The sequence below is a fragment of the Myotis myotis genome, unplaced genomic scaffold (genome assembly GCF_014108235.1).
Source record: "Myotis myotis isolate mMyoMyo1 unplaced genomic scaffold, mMyoMyo1.p scaffold_m19_p_3, whole genome shotgun sequence".
In the NCBI taxonomy this organism is placed as follows: Eukaryota; Metazoa; Chordata; class Mammalia; order Chiroptera; family Vespertilionidae; genus Myotis; species Myotis myotis.
The window spans coordinates 133,315,029-133,331,896 of NW_023416335.1; the positions used below are offsets into that span (position 1 = coordinate 133,315,029).

Genomic DNA, 16,868 nt, shown 5'->3' on the forward strand with positions numbered 1-16,868 from the left:
GGTCAGTCCTCACGTTATGAACATTGACAAGAGTTCCAAGGGAGGAACTGAGTGGTCAGGAACAGAAACTCCAACGAGAAAGAGGTTCACACATTTTAACTTCCTCAGTGCTCTTCTCCTTGAACAGAACAGAGACTCACAGGAAGGAGGGTCCTACTGTCTGCCTAACTTCAGTTTTACTTTTCAGACAAGTACACTATAGGCATGAAGCTGTCACCCATGCTTAGCCCAGACCTGTGGTCGGCAAACTGCGGCTCGCGAGCCACATGCGGCCCTTTGGCCCCTTCAGTGTGGCTCTTCCTAAGCCTTAGGAGTACCCTAATTAAGTTAATAACAATGTACCTACCTATATAGTTTAAGCTTAAAAAATCTGGCTCTCAAAAGAAATTTCAGTCGTCGTACTGTTGATATTTGGCTCTGTTGACTAATGAATTTGCCAATCACTGGCCAGACAGACATTCATGAGGAAAATTAATTTAAATAAAAGAGTTAGTAGCTAATGTCATTACTTCAAAAAACCTGCAGCAATATCTTTCGGAAAGCAGAAAAAGAAGGATTCCAAAGATAATGTAGCCAAAGGTTAAAAACAAACAAAGAAAAACAGAAGAGCTAATCAGAGATTCTATAATTTTTTTTAAATATATTTTATTGATTTTTTACAGAGAGGAAGGGAGAGAGATAGAGAGTTAGAAACATCGATGAGAGAGAAACATCGATCAGCCACCTCCTCCACATCTCCCACTGGGGATGTGCCCGCAACCCAGGTACATGACCTTGACCGGAATCGAACCTGGGACCCTTCAGTCCGCAGGCCAACGCTCCATCCACTGAGCCAAACCGGTTTCGGCGAGATTCTATAAATTTGATGGACAAGGCAAATACACTGCCTAGGAAAGAGAGGACACTTTCAAAGTAGTGCCTGTTCTTTACACTATTCCTTTATACCCCAGGGATCTCTTTAAATACCACTGTCTTCTCTTCTCACAGAATACCCTGAAATTGTATTTACAGTAATTATCAAGATCTGTATTTATCTGCAGGTTATTTTAATAACTTTTTCTCTACCACAATAAGTTCCATAGGGGCAGAGACTCAGTTTTGTATCCATCCCTTTGTTCCAACAGTAAATATTGACTGATCATATTAGATAGATGAATATTTGCTGAGTGAATAATAAAATAATGCACATATGTTAATATGAATGTTTCTTTTCCCAGGCATCAGTCAATATGAAGAAACTAATTTTATTAAATACATTTGCATTTCAGGCCCTAGCTAAATATATGATTTTTTAAATCATAAGTTATTTTTGATATTACACTATTTGAAATATTCTTCCCTGTTTTTCTACACACGTGTCAGTTTCTATCTTAATTTTAATTGAAACTATGGGCTCCATAAACATAGAAAATTAGTAGCACTTGATGACAACTATTTTAAATTTCAGGCATATATCCACCATGTTCACATTGCACATGACTAAATAATGTTTTTATAGAAATTCTAGAGTCTTCTATGGTTATAAGCAGTTCTTTCACAGCAATTTTCAAGTACAGGGAAATCAGTTTCATTCCCAAAGGAGCCACTAGGTGGTGCTGTTGCTCAAGACTAAAGCAAACGCCTAGCTGAATAACAGAAATTTCCTATTCTAATTCAACCCTACATTCCCAGATGCCTCCACTCTTAGAAACTTAATAATGACGTTAAGGCCCTTAAACACAGGCTTCAACATATAAATAAAAGGTTTTAATAGTGATTCGCTGAGGGATAAGATGCCTTAATAATTTGAGATCTCAAATGGAGTCAGTATTTCATTAGCAACTTCACTGATTAAGGAGCATAATTATTGAATATAAAATATGCCTTCCAAAATGGGAGGCATCTGTAATATTATCCACAATAAAAACTATATTTAAAAATAAAATATGCCGTCCACTAATATTTTAAAAGTTACATTTAGAAAACCAATTGCAATTAAATAAGACAATACATTATAAAATTACAAAATACCTGTTGTAAAGTATTCCATGGGCCACATTGAAGAATTTCTAGGGTATTCAAAGGAGGCATCGTGTTGGCTGGACATTTCACAAGTCTCTTTCTCTTAACAATCTTCTTTTGTTGATGTTGCTTGAAAATGTCTGACCAGGATTTAACAGATTTTATCCAAGCTTGCCTCTTTTCTTCAATAGAAGATAGAAGTGTTGGCTCCAGTACAGAGCAGGTCACAACACTCTCACATTCAGCTCTATTTTCATGACATTCTTCTGGAATTTCTTTAATCTGAGACTTTAGAGAGCTTACTTCTTTAAGAACCAAGGAGTTTGTTGTATTGTAGCCACTCAAGTCTTCACAAGGAGCATGTCTACCTAAAATATAATTTTGCTTGTTTATTTTCCTTTCTACATTTATCAGAGCATCACTACCATCAATAATTAAGTCACTATTCGGAGCACTGCCTTTTGGGTTCTCAGTTTCTTCAGATTTTAAATCAATTTCTTTTCCTGGAAGTATTACATTCTCACCTATACATTCAGAATGTTCTATTGTTAGTGGTAGTAGTTTTTGATTCATTGAAATCATTGAACTGTCATCTGCTTCGTATAATGTTCCATTCTGTTGTGATATTTCTTCTTTTTCTACTTTTTGTGTCTTACTCTGTTGATGATCTTTGATTGTTTTCTGTGCCTCATTGTTTTTTACCTCATTAATTTCTTGATTATGTCCTAATATTATTTGGGTTTCTTGTATTATATTCTCATTTACGGCAGCCTTCATGGTTACTTCCTTTTGTATTGGGCGGATTAATTCTTGCAGCTGAAACTGTTCTTTCCCATGTTCCTTTAGATCTGGGTTTTCTAATTCAGTTTTATGGTTGATGGTTTCATATTTTCTTGCTTGCTTGACCAATTTCTCTGAACATTGTTGTTTTGCCTGGTTTTCATTTTTTTCTTCCATTTTAAGATCTGCCAAAATTTCTTGGTTTGATATAGATTCTTTTAATTGCACTCCTATTGATTCTTTCAGTACAAATTGTCTATCTATATTCTCTCTCTTATTCAACTTTTCATCTCGCCAAAGGGGAGCAGCTTCCCACTTCTTTGACTTTTCATCTCCTAGCATTTTGGCTATTTCATCCTTATTCTTTGATTGATCTTCAATAGTTAAATGTGTAGCATTTTGTTCTCCCCTTTTTAATGCTCTACTTATTATTAGCTGTTTTCTTCCATCTTCTTTTAATCTTAATTTTTCTTTGTTTAGTAGTTGCTCTTTTTCTTGTCTCAGGATGTTCTTTTTTTCTTCATATTCTTTCTCTCTCTTTTTTTTTCCCTCTTGCTTCTGCCTTTGTATTTCTTCTTCTCTCCTTTTTTCCTCCTCTAATCTTTTTTGTATTTCTTCTTCCATCTGTCGTATTTTTGCTTCTTTTTCTTTCAACTCTAGTGCTTTTTTTTTCTTATTTTCTATTTGTTCTTTTATAATTGGGCTATATTGTCGGTAGGCCACAAATGATCTATATTTAGTTTGAATTTTTACAGCTGCATTATGCTGCATTTTTAATAAACGCATTTTTTCTTTTTCCTGCAGGTCTTTAAATTTTGTTCTTTCTTCTTCCATTTGTAAATGCAAATTCCTAATAAACTCCTATAATAAAGGTAAATAGTAGTCAGCATAAACTAAATATGTGCTGTTACTGAAATATAATCTAAAATAGAGATTACAAACAAATACTAAAACTAAAATAATTATAAAGTTACTATACAATTCTTTTACAAAAACTAATTTTTAAAGGATATTACTTTTTTAGATATTTAAGAGCTTCTACCAAGTTAGTAAGTTGATACTCTAATATTGAGGAATTCTTTGATGATAGAAAGCAAATAAAAATGGCATGGCCAGTGTTTCTCAGTAGGTTGAACATCGTCCCATTCACGAAGAGGTCACTGGTTCAATTCTCCGTCAGGGCACATGCCTGAATTGTGGGCTTGATCCCCAGTAGCGGGCCTTCAGGAGGCAGCTAACCAATGTTTCTCTCTGATCGTCATTTCTATCTTTCTCTTCTTCTCCCTTCCCCTCTCTCAAATCAATAAAACATATATATATATAATGACACAAGAGAACAAGCAAGAGAAACCACAAGCCAAAATTTGTATAGGACCAAACACTTCAACTTTCTGAGAAGGGAGTTCTGATAAAGGAGACTCCCAGAGCTAGCACAGGGACTGCAGAATTAACCTAGTCACACATCTTATTCTTTCATAACTATTAAGAAAATTGATAAGCATATGTATTGTATTAAATGAGACTATTTGGAGTTAGGTGAGAAAATATCATTGTCACTGGAATCCTAAAACAAATAGATCAATAAAATTCAGCAAATATTTGATGAAAATTAACAAAAATTATGTGAGGCAATAAAACAGTTTAATAAGCAGAAGAACCAATTTCTGAGGAAAGGTAGCTATTAAACTAAATAAAAATTTAAATAAATAAAAAGTTAGAAAAACATTTAAATAGAAGTAAGCTCATTAAAAATAAAATGTAAGTACTCAAGTTAAAAAAAAAAAGGACTCAAACAGAAATAAAAATAGAATGGCTTAACAGCTGACTGCCTAAAGAAAACCTTCTAAAACAGGTGTTTTCCCTAAACAGCATAAAAAATAATGACAGGGACTATATGACAGTGCCATTTAGGTGTAAAGAGGATCAACACAGAAACTCACGACTAGTAGAATTTCCAGAATAAAGAACTGAGAAGGTTTAAAGGGAATAGAAAAATGTTCTTTAAACCAAGAAAATGGCATAAGATAAAGAGCTGAGGTAAAACACACACACACACACACACACACACACACACACGTGAGCGCACACTACATTCATGTAAATGGTAATAACAGTTCAGAACTCTAAGAAATGTAAGGTTCCTGAAGGCATGGGTTATTTTCTATTGATACACTGCTGTATCTTGAGCACTTGGAGAAGTATCTGGCAGACAACAGAAAATAAGTAAATATATGTGGATGAATGTAAAATTAAATAAATATGCAATGGAAATATACCTTTAAATTATTTAAACTAAATGGTAATAAATCTGTATTGTAAACCCAAGGAAACAAATCATTCAGTTTTGAAAGCAAAAATAAAAACATTTTCAAGGGTACAATGACTGAGAAAATTTTCCATCCAAAAATGTTTCTAGACAAGTATTTTGATACATATTATAGGAAATCAAACTGATCCAGAAAGTAGGTAAGATGAAGGATTCAAAGAACACTGATTATCAAAAACCATTAACATTTAACACTTATAAATTTTACTGTCTTCTCCCTTTCATCATTTAACTTAAGAAAACAGCTGTTACTCTTCCTCTTTTTTATATAATGTGCCTTTTTTTCTGGCTGCTTTTAATAATATTTATCCCTTTGTCTTTAATTTCAGTAGTCAGGTATGATTTTATTTGTATTGATTCTACTTTGGGGATCATTAATCATCTTTGAATATTCAGAATGATTTTTTAAAAATATATTTTATTGATTTTTTAGAGAGAAGAAGGGAGAGGGATAGAGAGCTAGAAACATCGATGAGTGAGAAACATCGATTCAGCTGCCTCCTGCACACCCCCTACTGGGGATGTGCCCACAACCAAGGTACATGCCCTTGACCGGAATCGAACCTGGGACCCTTCAGTCTGCAGGCCGATGCTCTATCCACTGAGCCAAACCAGCTAGGGGTCAGAATGATTTTTAAAAGATAATTTAAAACCATTTCAACTATTATGTCTTCAGACCCCATTGCTTCTGCTCCATTCTCTTTCTTTCCAAGATTAATATTATAAGTATTTTTATCTTTACACTGTATCACATATTTCTTGTGCTCTTTTCTGCTTTTCCAATTTTTGTCTTATCTATGCTTTAATTCAGATATTTTCTATTGACCTTACTTCAGTTTCACTAATTCTTTCTCATTGTGTCAAATATACTGTCAAATATCCACTGAATTTTTAATTTTATATACTGAACTTTTCAACTTTAAAGTGTACATTTAATACTTCATTGTAGATTCTAATTCTCTTTTCATATTACCTATCTGTTTAACTGTTTTGCTGTTGCATGAGAGTTTTAGCTATTTTAATGGCTCTTCTAACTCCAACACTTGGGTTACCTGCAGGGAAGATACTATGGTCATTTTTGTCATTCATATGAATCTGTCTCCTCACAGGCCTAACAAGATTTTTTCTTTATAAATGGACAGTAGAGATAATTATATTATAATATGTAACTTCACCAAACCAACATGTCTATACCTTAAGCTTATGCAATGTTATATGCTAAATATCTATAAATATAAAAGCCTAAACGACCGAATGACCAGTCGACCAGTCACTATGATGTGCACTGACAACCAGGGGACAGACAACACACAGGATCAGGCTCCCTCCTGTCTGGATTGGGCCTGCAGGGATTGGGCTGAAACCAGCTACCTGACATCCCCTGAGAGGTCCCAGATTGAGAGAGGGTGCAGGCCAGGCCGAGGGACCCAACCAGTGCACGAATCCGTGCACCAGGCCTCTAGTATTTTAATAAAAAAAATAAGGCCAGTAGAAACCTACCTTTCCTGGAATGTATTTATATAAAGAATGAAAAGATTTGAAGGAATACAAAGAAAGCTTATAAGTTTAGCTGAATAGCAAGATTATGGAAATTTTTATCTATTTTATCCTTATGATTACTTAAAATAATTTTATATAAAAATAGATAAATAAAAGTTAAAATTTAACATGTCAACAGAATTATTTAAATTCAAAGGGGTTATTTAGTACATTCAACTAATTGTGTTCAAGAAATGCAGTAACTTTTCATAATAATTTTCAATCATAATGAAATGCTCATAATAGTTTATTTCAAACCTTAAAAAAATTTAGAATTATAATTTTATATAGATATAGTCACTACCAACCACTTTATTTTCATTATCAGGACATTCTATTTCAAGAACAGTTTCTAATGATTAATGAATGTTTAAAACTTTAGTAATTTAAATCCTACACCAGCTAGGCAATATTATTTTAAAATGTCCTTTTCAGGCATAGTAATTTATTTCAAATGAAAATGATTGTTGCATTGAGTAAAACAACAAATAGAGCCGAAACCGGTTTGGCTTAGTGGCTAGAGCGTCAGCCTGCGGACTGAAGGGTCCCAGGTTCGATTCCGGTCAAGGGCATGTACCTGGGTTGCGGGCATATCCCCAGTGGGAGATGTGCAGGAGGCAGCTGATCGATGTTTCTCTCTCATCGATGTTTCTAACTCTATCTCTCTCCCTTCTTCTCTGTAAAAAATCAATAAAATATATTAAAAAAAAACAAAAAAACAAAACAAAAACAACAAATAGATACCTCATGTTGTTTAAATTTCTCTTTCCACATTTTCTCTTCTTCTTGGAGCTCATCATTCATCTTGGCCTGTTCTTGCTGAACACATGTTAATATTAAAATATTAGATTCAAATGTCAGAAAACATTATGTTCACTATACATGATTCTCACAACATATATTTGTAAATAATGGTTAAAACACCTCAGTTAATGGTGCTCAGTTATTAGTACTGGGATAACAACTTTAATCTCAACCTAAAGCATCATATAAATAACACCTAGGGTTCCCCTTTTGAACACATAAAGATGTCTGTAACCTGGGAAAGTTGCTTTATTTATTTGAGCATGTTTATTCACATAATAAAGAACATCAGCTAGAAATAGTGTTGGACAATGCCAAAATGACAAATAATGTTCGTAAGATGGGCTTTGCATTACAATATTTTTCTCTCCACACCATCCCACTTAATTCACATAGTAAATCAGTTCAGTGGCTAATACTTCTTTAAGGGATAGAGAAAGAGAGAAAGAGAAACATCGATGTGAGAGAGAAACATTGATCGGTTGCCTACCATGTGGGCCTCAACCTAGGTATGTGCCCTAACTGGGAATTGAACCTGCAACATTTTTGGTGTGTAGGACGACGCCACCTGACTAGGGTGTGGTTTTCTTTTAATAACATTTTAGTAGCACATATTTTGTTAAGGATCTGATGAATAAACAAAAATAAGCAAAATATAATCCCTTTTACTCTAAAAATTGACCTTTAATATAATGGGAACATTCTCACAAGTTCACACATTACTCCAAATTTAGCAGAATAAGTTTACTGAAAGAGAAGATTATATAGAATCATAGGAATAGGTGTTATAATTGGTGGATCGTGAATGGTTTCATGCAGAAGATTATATTTGAAATTAGTAGGCTTTCAAGAGGTTGGACAGACATGTATTAAGTGTTTTTGACCTAGAAAAAATGACGACAGCTCTGTGTTTAGAAAAATCATAATGTCAGCTCAGGTAGAGTTAGAGACAGAAAACCCAGGAGACACCAATATGATCAGTAAGATAGATATTAGCGAAGTCCATGTGAGAATTAATGAGGGCCTCTGGATAGTGGCAGGAGCAAGAACAGATACAAACATAATGTGAACATGAAATTGCCACAAATAGCCAACTCACTGGATATAAAGGTAATGGAAAATTTTCCTTGGAAATTGTCTTATGTGAACTATGGGAACTTTTGATGGGATTTAAGAACGTAAAAAAATAACCTCCTGACAGCACTATGGTGGATGAGTCTGTGGAAGATAAAAAGTAGAGAGATCAATTAAAGAACATAATAAATATCCAAAGCTAGACATTAGCACACCCTGAACTATGGAGCAGCAGTAGCTATATGGATGAAAAGATAGATAATACAACTATTTTTAAAAAGAAGAGGATAATAAAAGAGAAGGAAGAGTAAAAAATGGTCCTCATCTTTCTAGCTTGGGCAATGATGGTAGTGTAGCTCACCAAAATAAAGAATACCAGAGGAGGAACTTGATTCAGAAAGGAAGACAATGCACTCAGTTTTAGATACATTAAGTTCTAGGTGTGAAGTATCTGCAGGAAAGTTATGTAATTAGTTTACTTTTTGTTATAAATATAGATTTGCTTCTAAATAGCTAAGGCTATGAGACGAGATTAATAAGAAAAGGACAAGGGAATGGTGGGGGGAAGGCTGGGGCGCAGGGGCAGGCTGGGAGAGGACAATGGGGGTAAAAAGGGACATATGTAATACTTTCAAAAATAAAGAATTAAAAAACAGAACAAAAAAGGAAGCCTTGGTGGTGTCATACTCAAGGAGAAAGAAAAAAGAAGCTTCAAATGGATATCAAGGAGGAAATTCCACACATAGAAGAAAGAGAATCAAGGCAGTGTGGTCCCCATGGGAAAGAGAAATGGCCAACAATCAAATTTTTACTGGCATAAAATATAATAGAGACCAAAATAAAAACTGAACATGAGCCTGTGAGTATGGTAACTTAGAAGTCATTGGTTAGTTTTGAGAAGAACAGTCTCACTCAGTGGATGGTGGTAAATAACTAGCAGGTTTACAATTGAACAAAAGAAGGAAATAGATATAGCAAAAATAACACTCTTTTAAGAAGCTGGACTGTGGCCCGGCCTGTGTGGATCAGTTGGTTGAGCGTAATCCCATGTTCAATTCCCAGTCAGGACACAGGCCCAGGTTGCAATTTTGGGGTGTGTGTGGGAGTCAAACCATCCATGTTCCTCCCTCACATAGATGCTTCTCTCCCTCCCTCCCTCACCCTTCCTCTCTCCTAAAAACCAATAAAAACATTAAAAACATTATATAATGTTTTTAAATAAAAACATTATATTTCCTCCTTGATATCCATTTGAAGCTTCTTTTTTGTTTCTCCTTGAATATGACACCACCAAGGCTTCCTTTTTTGTTTTGTTTTTTAATATAATGTTTTTATTGTGTGTGTGTGTGTGTATATATATATTTTAAAGAAGCTGATTATGATCAGTAGAGCTAAAGCGCTTGATAAAATGAGATATTATGAACGAAGGTAATCTCATGGTTTTCCCTTTGTTTTGTTTCTATGATGGGAGAAAACTGAACATGTTTATAAAGAATAAGAAAGGAGGAAGTTGGAAGAGGTGTTTTGAATATAACAAAAAGCAGGGGTAAACTGGAAAATGAGAAAGCAGAGGAGAAAAAGCTAAACTTTAGTTGAAGAGGAAATGCTTGTTACTGAGATACTGATCCAGAAGAAATGGCAAAAGAAAAGGTGAGTACAGAGATTGATACTAAATAGATAGGCAATTAGAAAGAAGAGGAAGCTTGTAATTAATGCAAACATGTTATGTGATCAGATGCTAATAATAAGGAGAGCGCAGTTGGGTGGAACTCATGGAAAAGATTTACAATAGCAGTTTTGAGGAGAAGAGGACACTAACAAGGGGTACAGAAAAGAGCTACTAAAAGGAAGTAAATCACATATTTAAAACCCATCATTATAAAATTATGGAATGGCCGCATCAGAAATTTTAAGCCTCAAGTTATAACAAAGCACATATTTAGGAATTCACTAAACCTACTAATGTCATTTTTTAAATCATAATTTTATGATAATAATGATCATATTTATCAGATTAGTAGAAAGAAAATATAACTAAAGGAAAGCTAAAAATTTAGACTTCGCGAGAGAAAATATATGACCAAAGTGGCTCTACAATATTACAATTACTTTAACTTGTTTATCCTATGTAATAAAAGGGTAATATGCAAATTGACCCTAGCTGCAGAACAACTGGGAATGACTGGTCACTATGACACACACTGACCACCAATGCAGAAGCTGCCCCGTGGTGGTCAGTGCGCTCCCACAAGTGGGGAGCTCTGCTCAGCCACAAGCCAGACTGATGGCTGCCAGTACAGCGGTGGTGGTGGGAGCCTCTCCTGCCTCCTCAGCAGCACTAAGGATGTCCGACTGCAGCTTAGGCCTGCTCCCCGCTGGCAAGAGGGCATCCCCTGAGGGCTCCTGGGCTGCCAGAGGGATGTCTGACTGCCAGCTTAGGCCCAATCCCCCAGGAGTCCCAGACTGAGAGAGGGCACAGGCCAGCTGAGGGACCCCCCCGAGTGCACAAATTTTTGTGCACCGGGCCTCTAGTTTTTTATATAAGCAGGAAATGTAGTGCACTCAACATGGAAGACTAGAATACCCTGAACTGCCTAGACGACCACATGGTAATTTCTCTATTTGAAACCCTCAAATCTAGCAATTTCTAGGTAACATGTAAATCAGCTTTAGTGATGTTAGGCAGACAAGTCTGTCCAGCCTGATATCTAGAGATTCTAGGGATCATGATGGCCCTCAAGGAAGATCCTAAAAATCTACCAGTTCCTAATATGCCACTGTAGTGACCTCAGGGTGTAGACCTCCTGAGGTGGGGTTGGAGAAAACAGAAATAATTACAACACAAAAGTCTTCCATACCAAAAAAATGTCTAGTCCAAGGAATTAACTCAATTATAGAGCTGAAGTACAAACTATCATTTACTTGGTTGAACCTCTTCAACCAAATATGTTTTACTTAATTGCTATATATCAGACCACATAGCAAGGGCACCACATGATCAACAAAATTCTGTTATATTTTCCTATAATTAAAAGGGTATAAAAAAAGCAACAGTTTGTGCTATAAATATCATCCTTTCTAGGACTATATTTAAAACTTCAAAGAGTTTAGTGGCTCCCATAATCCAAAGCAGTATCTGAAATTCCAATAAATTTCAATAAAAACTAATTAAGGAAACCATATTAAATATTATTAACCAGTCAATTGCCTCTATTATCAGGAGTAATTAAAAATAAACCCACACTATACTCCAAAACAGCAATACTCTTCAAAGTAGCTACTAATTTAAAAAGAAGTATGAAAAACAAAAACCTTTTGAATATTCTCTAATTTTTTCTTTTCAATTTCAAACTGTTTCATCCAGCAATGTCTCTTTTCTTCTTCTTCTTGAAACTGCTTTTCTTCTCTTTCCCTCTGAGCTTTGAGAGTTTCTTTCTCTTGGTCTTCTAGTTCTTTCTGTTTATCTTGCCAAGCCTCAAAAGATTGCCTACATCTTTCTTCCACTTCACAGTATCCAAAATTTATTTCACCATCATCTGCAGTCATAAAGAGAAATATTATTTTTAAGATCAAAACTGTTAATAGTGATCCACTGTGAAGTATAAAAGTAATTTTGAAAAGAAGAAATAATTTCAACATATTACCAAAGAAAAAGTGATAAAATAAAAATCCTATATAATAAAAGGCTAATATGCAAATCGACCGAACAGCGGAATGACTGGTCGCTATGCAGGAGCTGCCCCTGGTGGTCAGTGCGCTCCCACAGGAGGAGCGTCACTCAGCCAGAAGCCGGGCTCATGGTTGGCAAGTGCAGCGGTGGTGGCGGAAGCCTCTCCCACCTCCAAGGCAGCGCTAAGGATATCCGACTACCAGCTTAGGCCCGATCTCAGTCAGACATCCCCCGAGGGCTCCCGAACTGCAACAGGGCACAGGACCAACTGAGGGAACCCCCCCTGCCCGAGTGCACAAATTTCGTGCACTGGGCCTCTAGTAAAAAAATATAGTCTTAAATATACATGGAAATTCCACTGCAGTCAACAAAGAAAACACATAACTTGCCTTAAACTACTCAACAAAACAATCTAAAATTATAGTGTGTGTGTGCTCCTGGATAGTTATTGTATTCTTAAGAAATTCAAGGCTGGGTATGTTTATTGCAGTCAACTATATATGTAGAAAAATTATAAATACATTTCAATCAAGGTACTTTAGGAAGCATAAACAAAACTAAGAGAGTATGTAATTAAATAAGCAGAGTGAAAGTATTATATATGATTGTATTTTCCTAATTGTCAAAAGAAAAAAACTCTACATTTCCTAAGATAACTAAAATCAGAATAAAAATTATCAAAAATATCGAGTTTTGCCCACCTAGAAAAATATGTTCATCTACATGTTCATAAGGACCAGGCTCTGGAACAGAATCAGGACTGTCACAGTGGGTATTACTTCTCAGAAATTCTCCTTTTTCTATTTCAGATAATATCTAAGAGGTTAAAAGAATAGCAGTGATTAAAGAGAACCGAAATAGAGGATCAAGCTATCAGTTTAATAATATAGAAAATATGCCTATACACATAGCTACAACTTTTTTAAAAACTTTATTTTTTAAAGTATTACAAATGTCCCCTTTCCCTTCCCCGCCTCGCCCACTGATCCCCTCCATCCCACCCCCGCCCCCTCCCCAGACTGTCCCCACAGTGTTTTGTGCCCATTGGCTATGCATATATACATATAAGTTCTTTGTTTAATCTCTTCCCACCCCCCTCCCCCCACCCTTCTGAAATATGTCAGTCTGTTGCATGTTTCAATGTCTCTGGATCTGTTTTGTTCATCAGTTTATTTTCTTCATTAGATTCTACATATAAGTGAGATAATGTGATACTTGTCTTTCTGACTCACTTATTTCACTTTAGTATAATACTCTCCAGGTCCCTCCATGTTGCATCAAAGGGTAAGAGATCCTTCTTTTTTTCTTGCTGCATAGTGTTCCATGGTGTAATTGTACCACAACCTTTTTATCCATTCATCTCCTGATGGGCACTTGGGCTGTTTCCAGGTCTTAGCTCTTGTAAATTATGCTGCTATGAACATAGGGGCACCTATATTCTTTCTGATTGGTGTTTTGGGATTCTTAGAATATACTCCTAGAAGTGGGATCACTGGATCAAATGGGAGTTCCATTTTTAATTTTTTGAGGAAAATCCTCAGTTTTCCACAGTGGCTGCACCAGTCTGCATTCCCACTAGCAGGGAACTGGGGTTCCCTTTTATACTCATCCTCACCAGCACTTCTTGTTTGTTGATTTATAGCTATAACTTTATTTATTTCAAACCCTTCTCAAATACAATTCTATAGCACATTCATAATCATTGTCTTCATGGTGAATAATACTGTTTTTCCCATGCAAGCTGACTGTATTTTAACCTTATGATTTTAGAACTCTAGTCACTCTATAATATTAATCCACAGCAATTACCTAAACTGCTTGATAATCATTTTAAAATATTTTTACTAATATTTGTTTTCCTCCTAATACATTTCTATCTTTCTTACCTGTAGTGGTTTTTCACATATACAAATTTCTGATCTATTCAATATGTTTAAAAACCAGGACTATTACCTACTTTAATCTGAATTATATGTAAGACATAATTCTGATGAATACTTTTCTATGATTAGATTCCACCAGAGTCTAGATCAGTGGTTCTCTAGCTGTGGGTCACAACCCCTTTGGCGGCTGAACGACCCTTTCACAGGGGTCGCCTAAGACCATCCTGCATATCAGATATTTACATTACGTTTCATAATAGTGGCAACATTACAGTTATGAAGTAGCAACGAAAATAATTTTATGGTTGGGTCACAACATGAGGAACTGTATTTAAAGGGCCAGAAGGTTGAGAACCACTGGTTTAGATGGAAATGAAAAGATTATCTATTCCAATGAAATACCAGTGTGATAATTCTAAGTTAATATTTCAAGTTTTAGTGTTATCACAACAGCAAGTAATAAAATACATATAATTTTCATATTATTTTAGACATCTTAGGGAGCAGGAATAGAGTTAGATAAAATGAGAGTTAAAAAAATAAATCCAAGATACTGAAACTGTAGAATAGATTTGTGGGAGTTTTAACCCAAAATGCTAAGTCTCCTTTACTCTTATATTTTAGGAGTATTCAATTATATCTTTAAAGAAAAACTAACATAAGATGTTCTAAGTTGAAAGTTTCTATACAATATTTAAAATCTCTGCTGGAACACATTACATTCCTTAAGCAAGGCAATAAACACTAGAGTATATTCATTTTTTGGGGGGTCAGAGTTTTAGGGGGAGGGGAATGCACTATTATTCTACTCTTTTATCTACATACACATAAACTTCCCAAGTAGTGATGTTTCATTTTTTTTTTTCAAATTTCTATTTCTTATATTTTTAAACATTGAAATTTGAGTGGTTTTATTTTATATGCCAAGGAAAATATAAAACTAAAAATAATTTGCTTAAAAACTATTTAAATTTTAATTTTTAAATCAGTGAACTTTAAATCAGTGAATATCATCTGGTGTAAGAGGAGAGGTAATAATGAGTAATTTTAGTTAAATGTTGAACATATACCTTCATTAGTTGATCTGAGTTTTCTTTATATTCAGTTGATAATTCTACCCTTAAGTGCATATGATTATTAGAAACTGCTCCATAAGTGTAGCCTAGAAAAAGAAAAAAATATTTTAACTTTAAATATTAAAGGAACAACATATTAAAATTTCAAGCCTCCCAACATCCTTTAATCTCAAATTCTATCATAGCATATTATTGATCAGTAACAAAGTAACAAAACAACAGAAAAACAATGAAGAATAAAGAACAGAGGAAATCTGTAATTTTTACTCTAAAATGTAACAAATTTTCATATCACTAATTTGGTATCCCCTTTTATATTCTAGACTAAAGTTTATTCTCCACATACACATAGTAATATTTTGTTTGATATTGTAATGACATCTTGATTAGAAATCACCAAAAGTTTAATTCTACTTACTACAACTGGCAATATAATTTTACACAAGATATTGAAACTGACTTTAATAAAAGTATTAGTTTGAAAGATTATAATTACTAACATGTGAATGAGGTAAACTTTCTTTCTTGAGTTTATGAGTTTTTGTTTTATTTTTATCAAGTCTTCGTATTATCTGTGTAGATGTAGTTATGTTTCTTTTCCTTATTCATTTAATGTGTTAGATCATGGTAATGTTTCCTGACAGTAAACTATTTTTTAAGAGGACAATTCTGCTGGTTAACTTTCCATTCACAACTATTTTGTCAGATACAGATTTTCCTCTTCAACAACTATGCACAATCTTTCTGGCATGCTTTCCTGTGTGAGGGGCTGTAGAGCAAAAATAACATTCTCCAGATCCCCTTTAAGCTAGGTTTTGAAGGGTGACTTAGGTTCTATCAACTGATATATCTGTGTAATTCTTTATTTTTATAAAAATATTATGTGTGAAGAGAGGCAGGGAGCTATATTTTAACATTTTTTTGGCCCAAACCATGATAGATAGAGGAAGCTTTGGTTTGGAGACAGGAGTGCATAGTAGATAATAAATGTCCCTGACTTTCTTAATTATATCAGACAGCAAGCTCCTGCAGCAGACAGGTTCTACAATTCGTGTGTGTGTGTTTTGTACACGTTGGATATTCAGTCTACAGTCTGTTTCTTAAGTTCTGTCAACAATCTGTTACTTATTGTTGTAGCAGATCTCCAAAGATTCTCCTCCCACATTTCCTGGTATGCACACCCTGCATAGATCCTCCTGCACAGAACCTAGGCTAACCCTGCGTAACCATCAGGATCTGGTAGGAATGATGTTGCATGATCTGAGAATCCTATATAATAAAGAGGTAATATGCAAATTGACTGTCACCCCATCAGAAAGATGGCAGCACCCACAGTGGGGGTGGGGCCGGCTGCTCTGCGTGCCTGCTGCCAGAGTCCCCTTAGTCCCGTCAGAGGCCTCAGGTCCTCCTGCACTCCCCACCAACTGCACTCATTCAACGAGCTGCCCATCCCTTTCTTCCTCCCTCCCCTGAAGCTAAAGCCAGACTCTGGTGTCCAACAAATTGGAAGTTATAACTCATGTCCTTGAGAGCATCCTTCATTCCTCAGCGGGGGCTGGCCACTCCGTGTGCCTGCCACCGGAGTCCCCTCAGCCCTGCCGGGGGCCTCGGGTCCTCCTGCACCCCCACTGACTGAGGCTCAGGCAAGCTGAAGATGGCAGTGGCCACTGCCCAGGGCTGGCCCGAGGCGCAGGCAAGCCTCGGATGGCAGCTGC

The 16,868-nt window shown here is 35.5% G+C and overlaps 1 protein-coding gene across 1 annotated transcript in view; it reads right to left on the reverse strand.

The window, feature by feature from the left end:
• The window catches only part of LRRIQ1 (leucine rich repeats and IQ motif containing 1), a 262,613-nt gene that overhangs the window by 237,132 nt on the left and 8,613 nt on the right, over window positions 1-16,868 (reverse strand). Inside the window, exons 3-7 of the mRNA XM_036298965.1 lie at window positions 15,148-15,239; window positions 12,896-13,010; window positions 11,837-12,060; window positions 7,391-7,465; window positions 2,011-3,642 (exon numbers count right to left, since the gene is read on the reverse strand). Coding sequence (XP_036154858.1) covers window positions 2,011-3,642; window positions 7,391-7,465; window positions 11,837-12,060; window positions 12,896-13,010; window positions 15,148-15,239 — 2,138 coding nt within the window. The remainder of the gene's footprint in view (window positions 1-2,010; window positions 3,643-7,390; window positions 7,466-11,836; window positions 12,061-12,895; window positions 13,011-15,147; window positions 15,240-16,868) is intronic.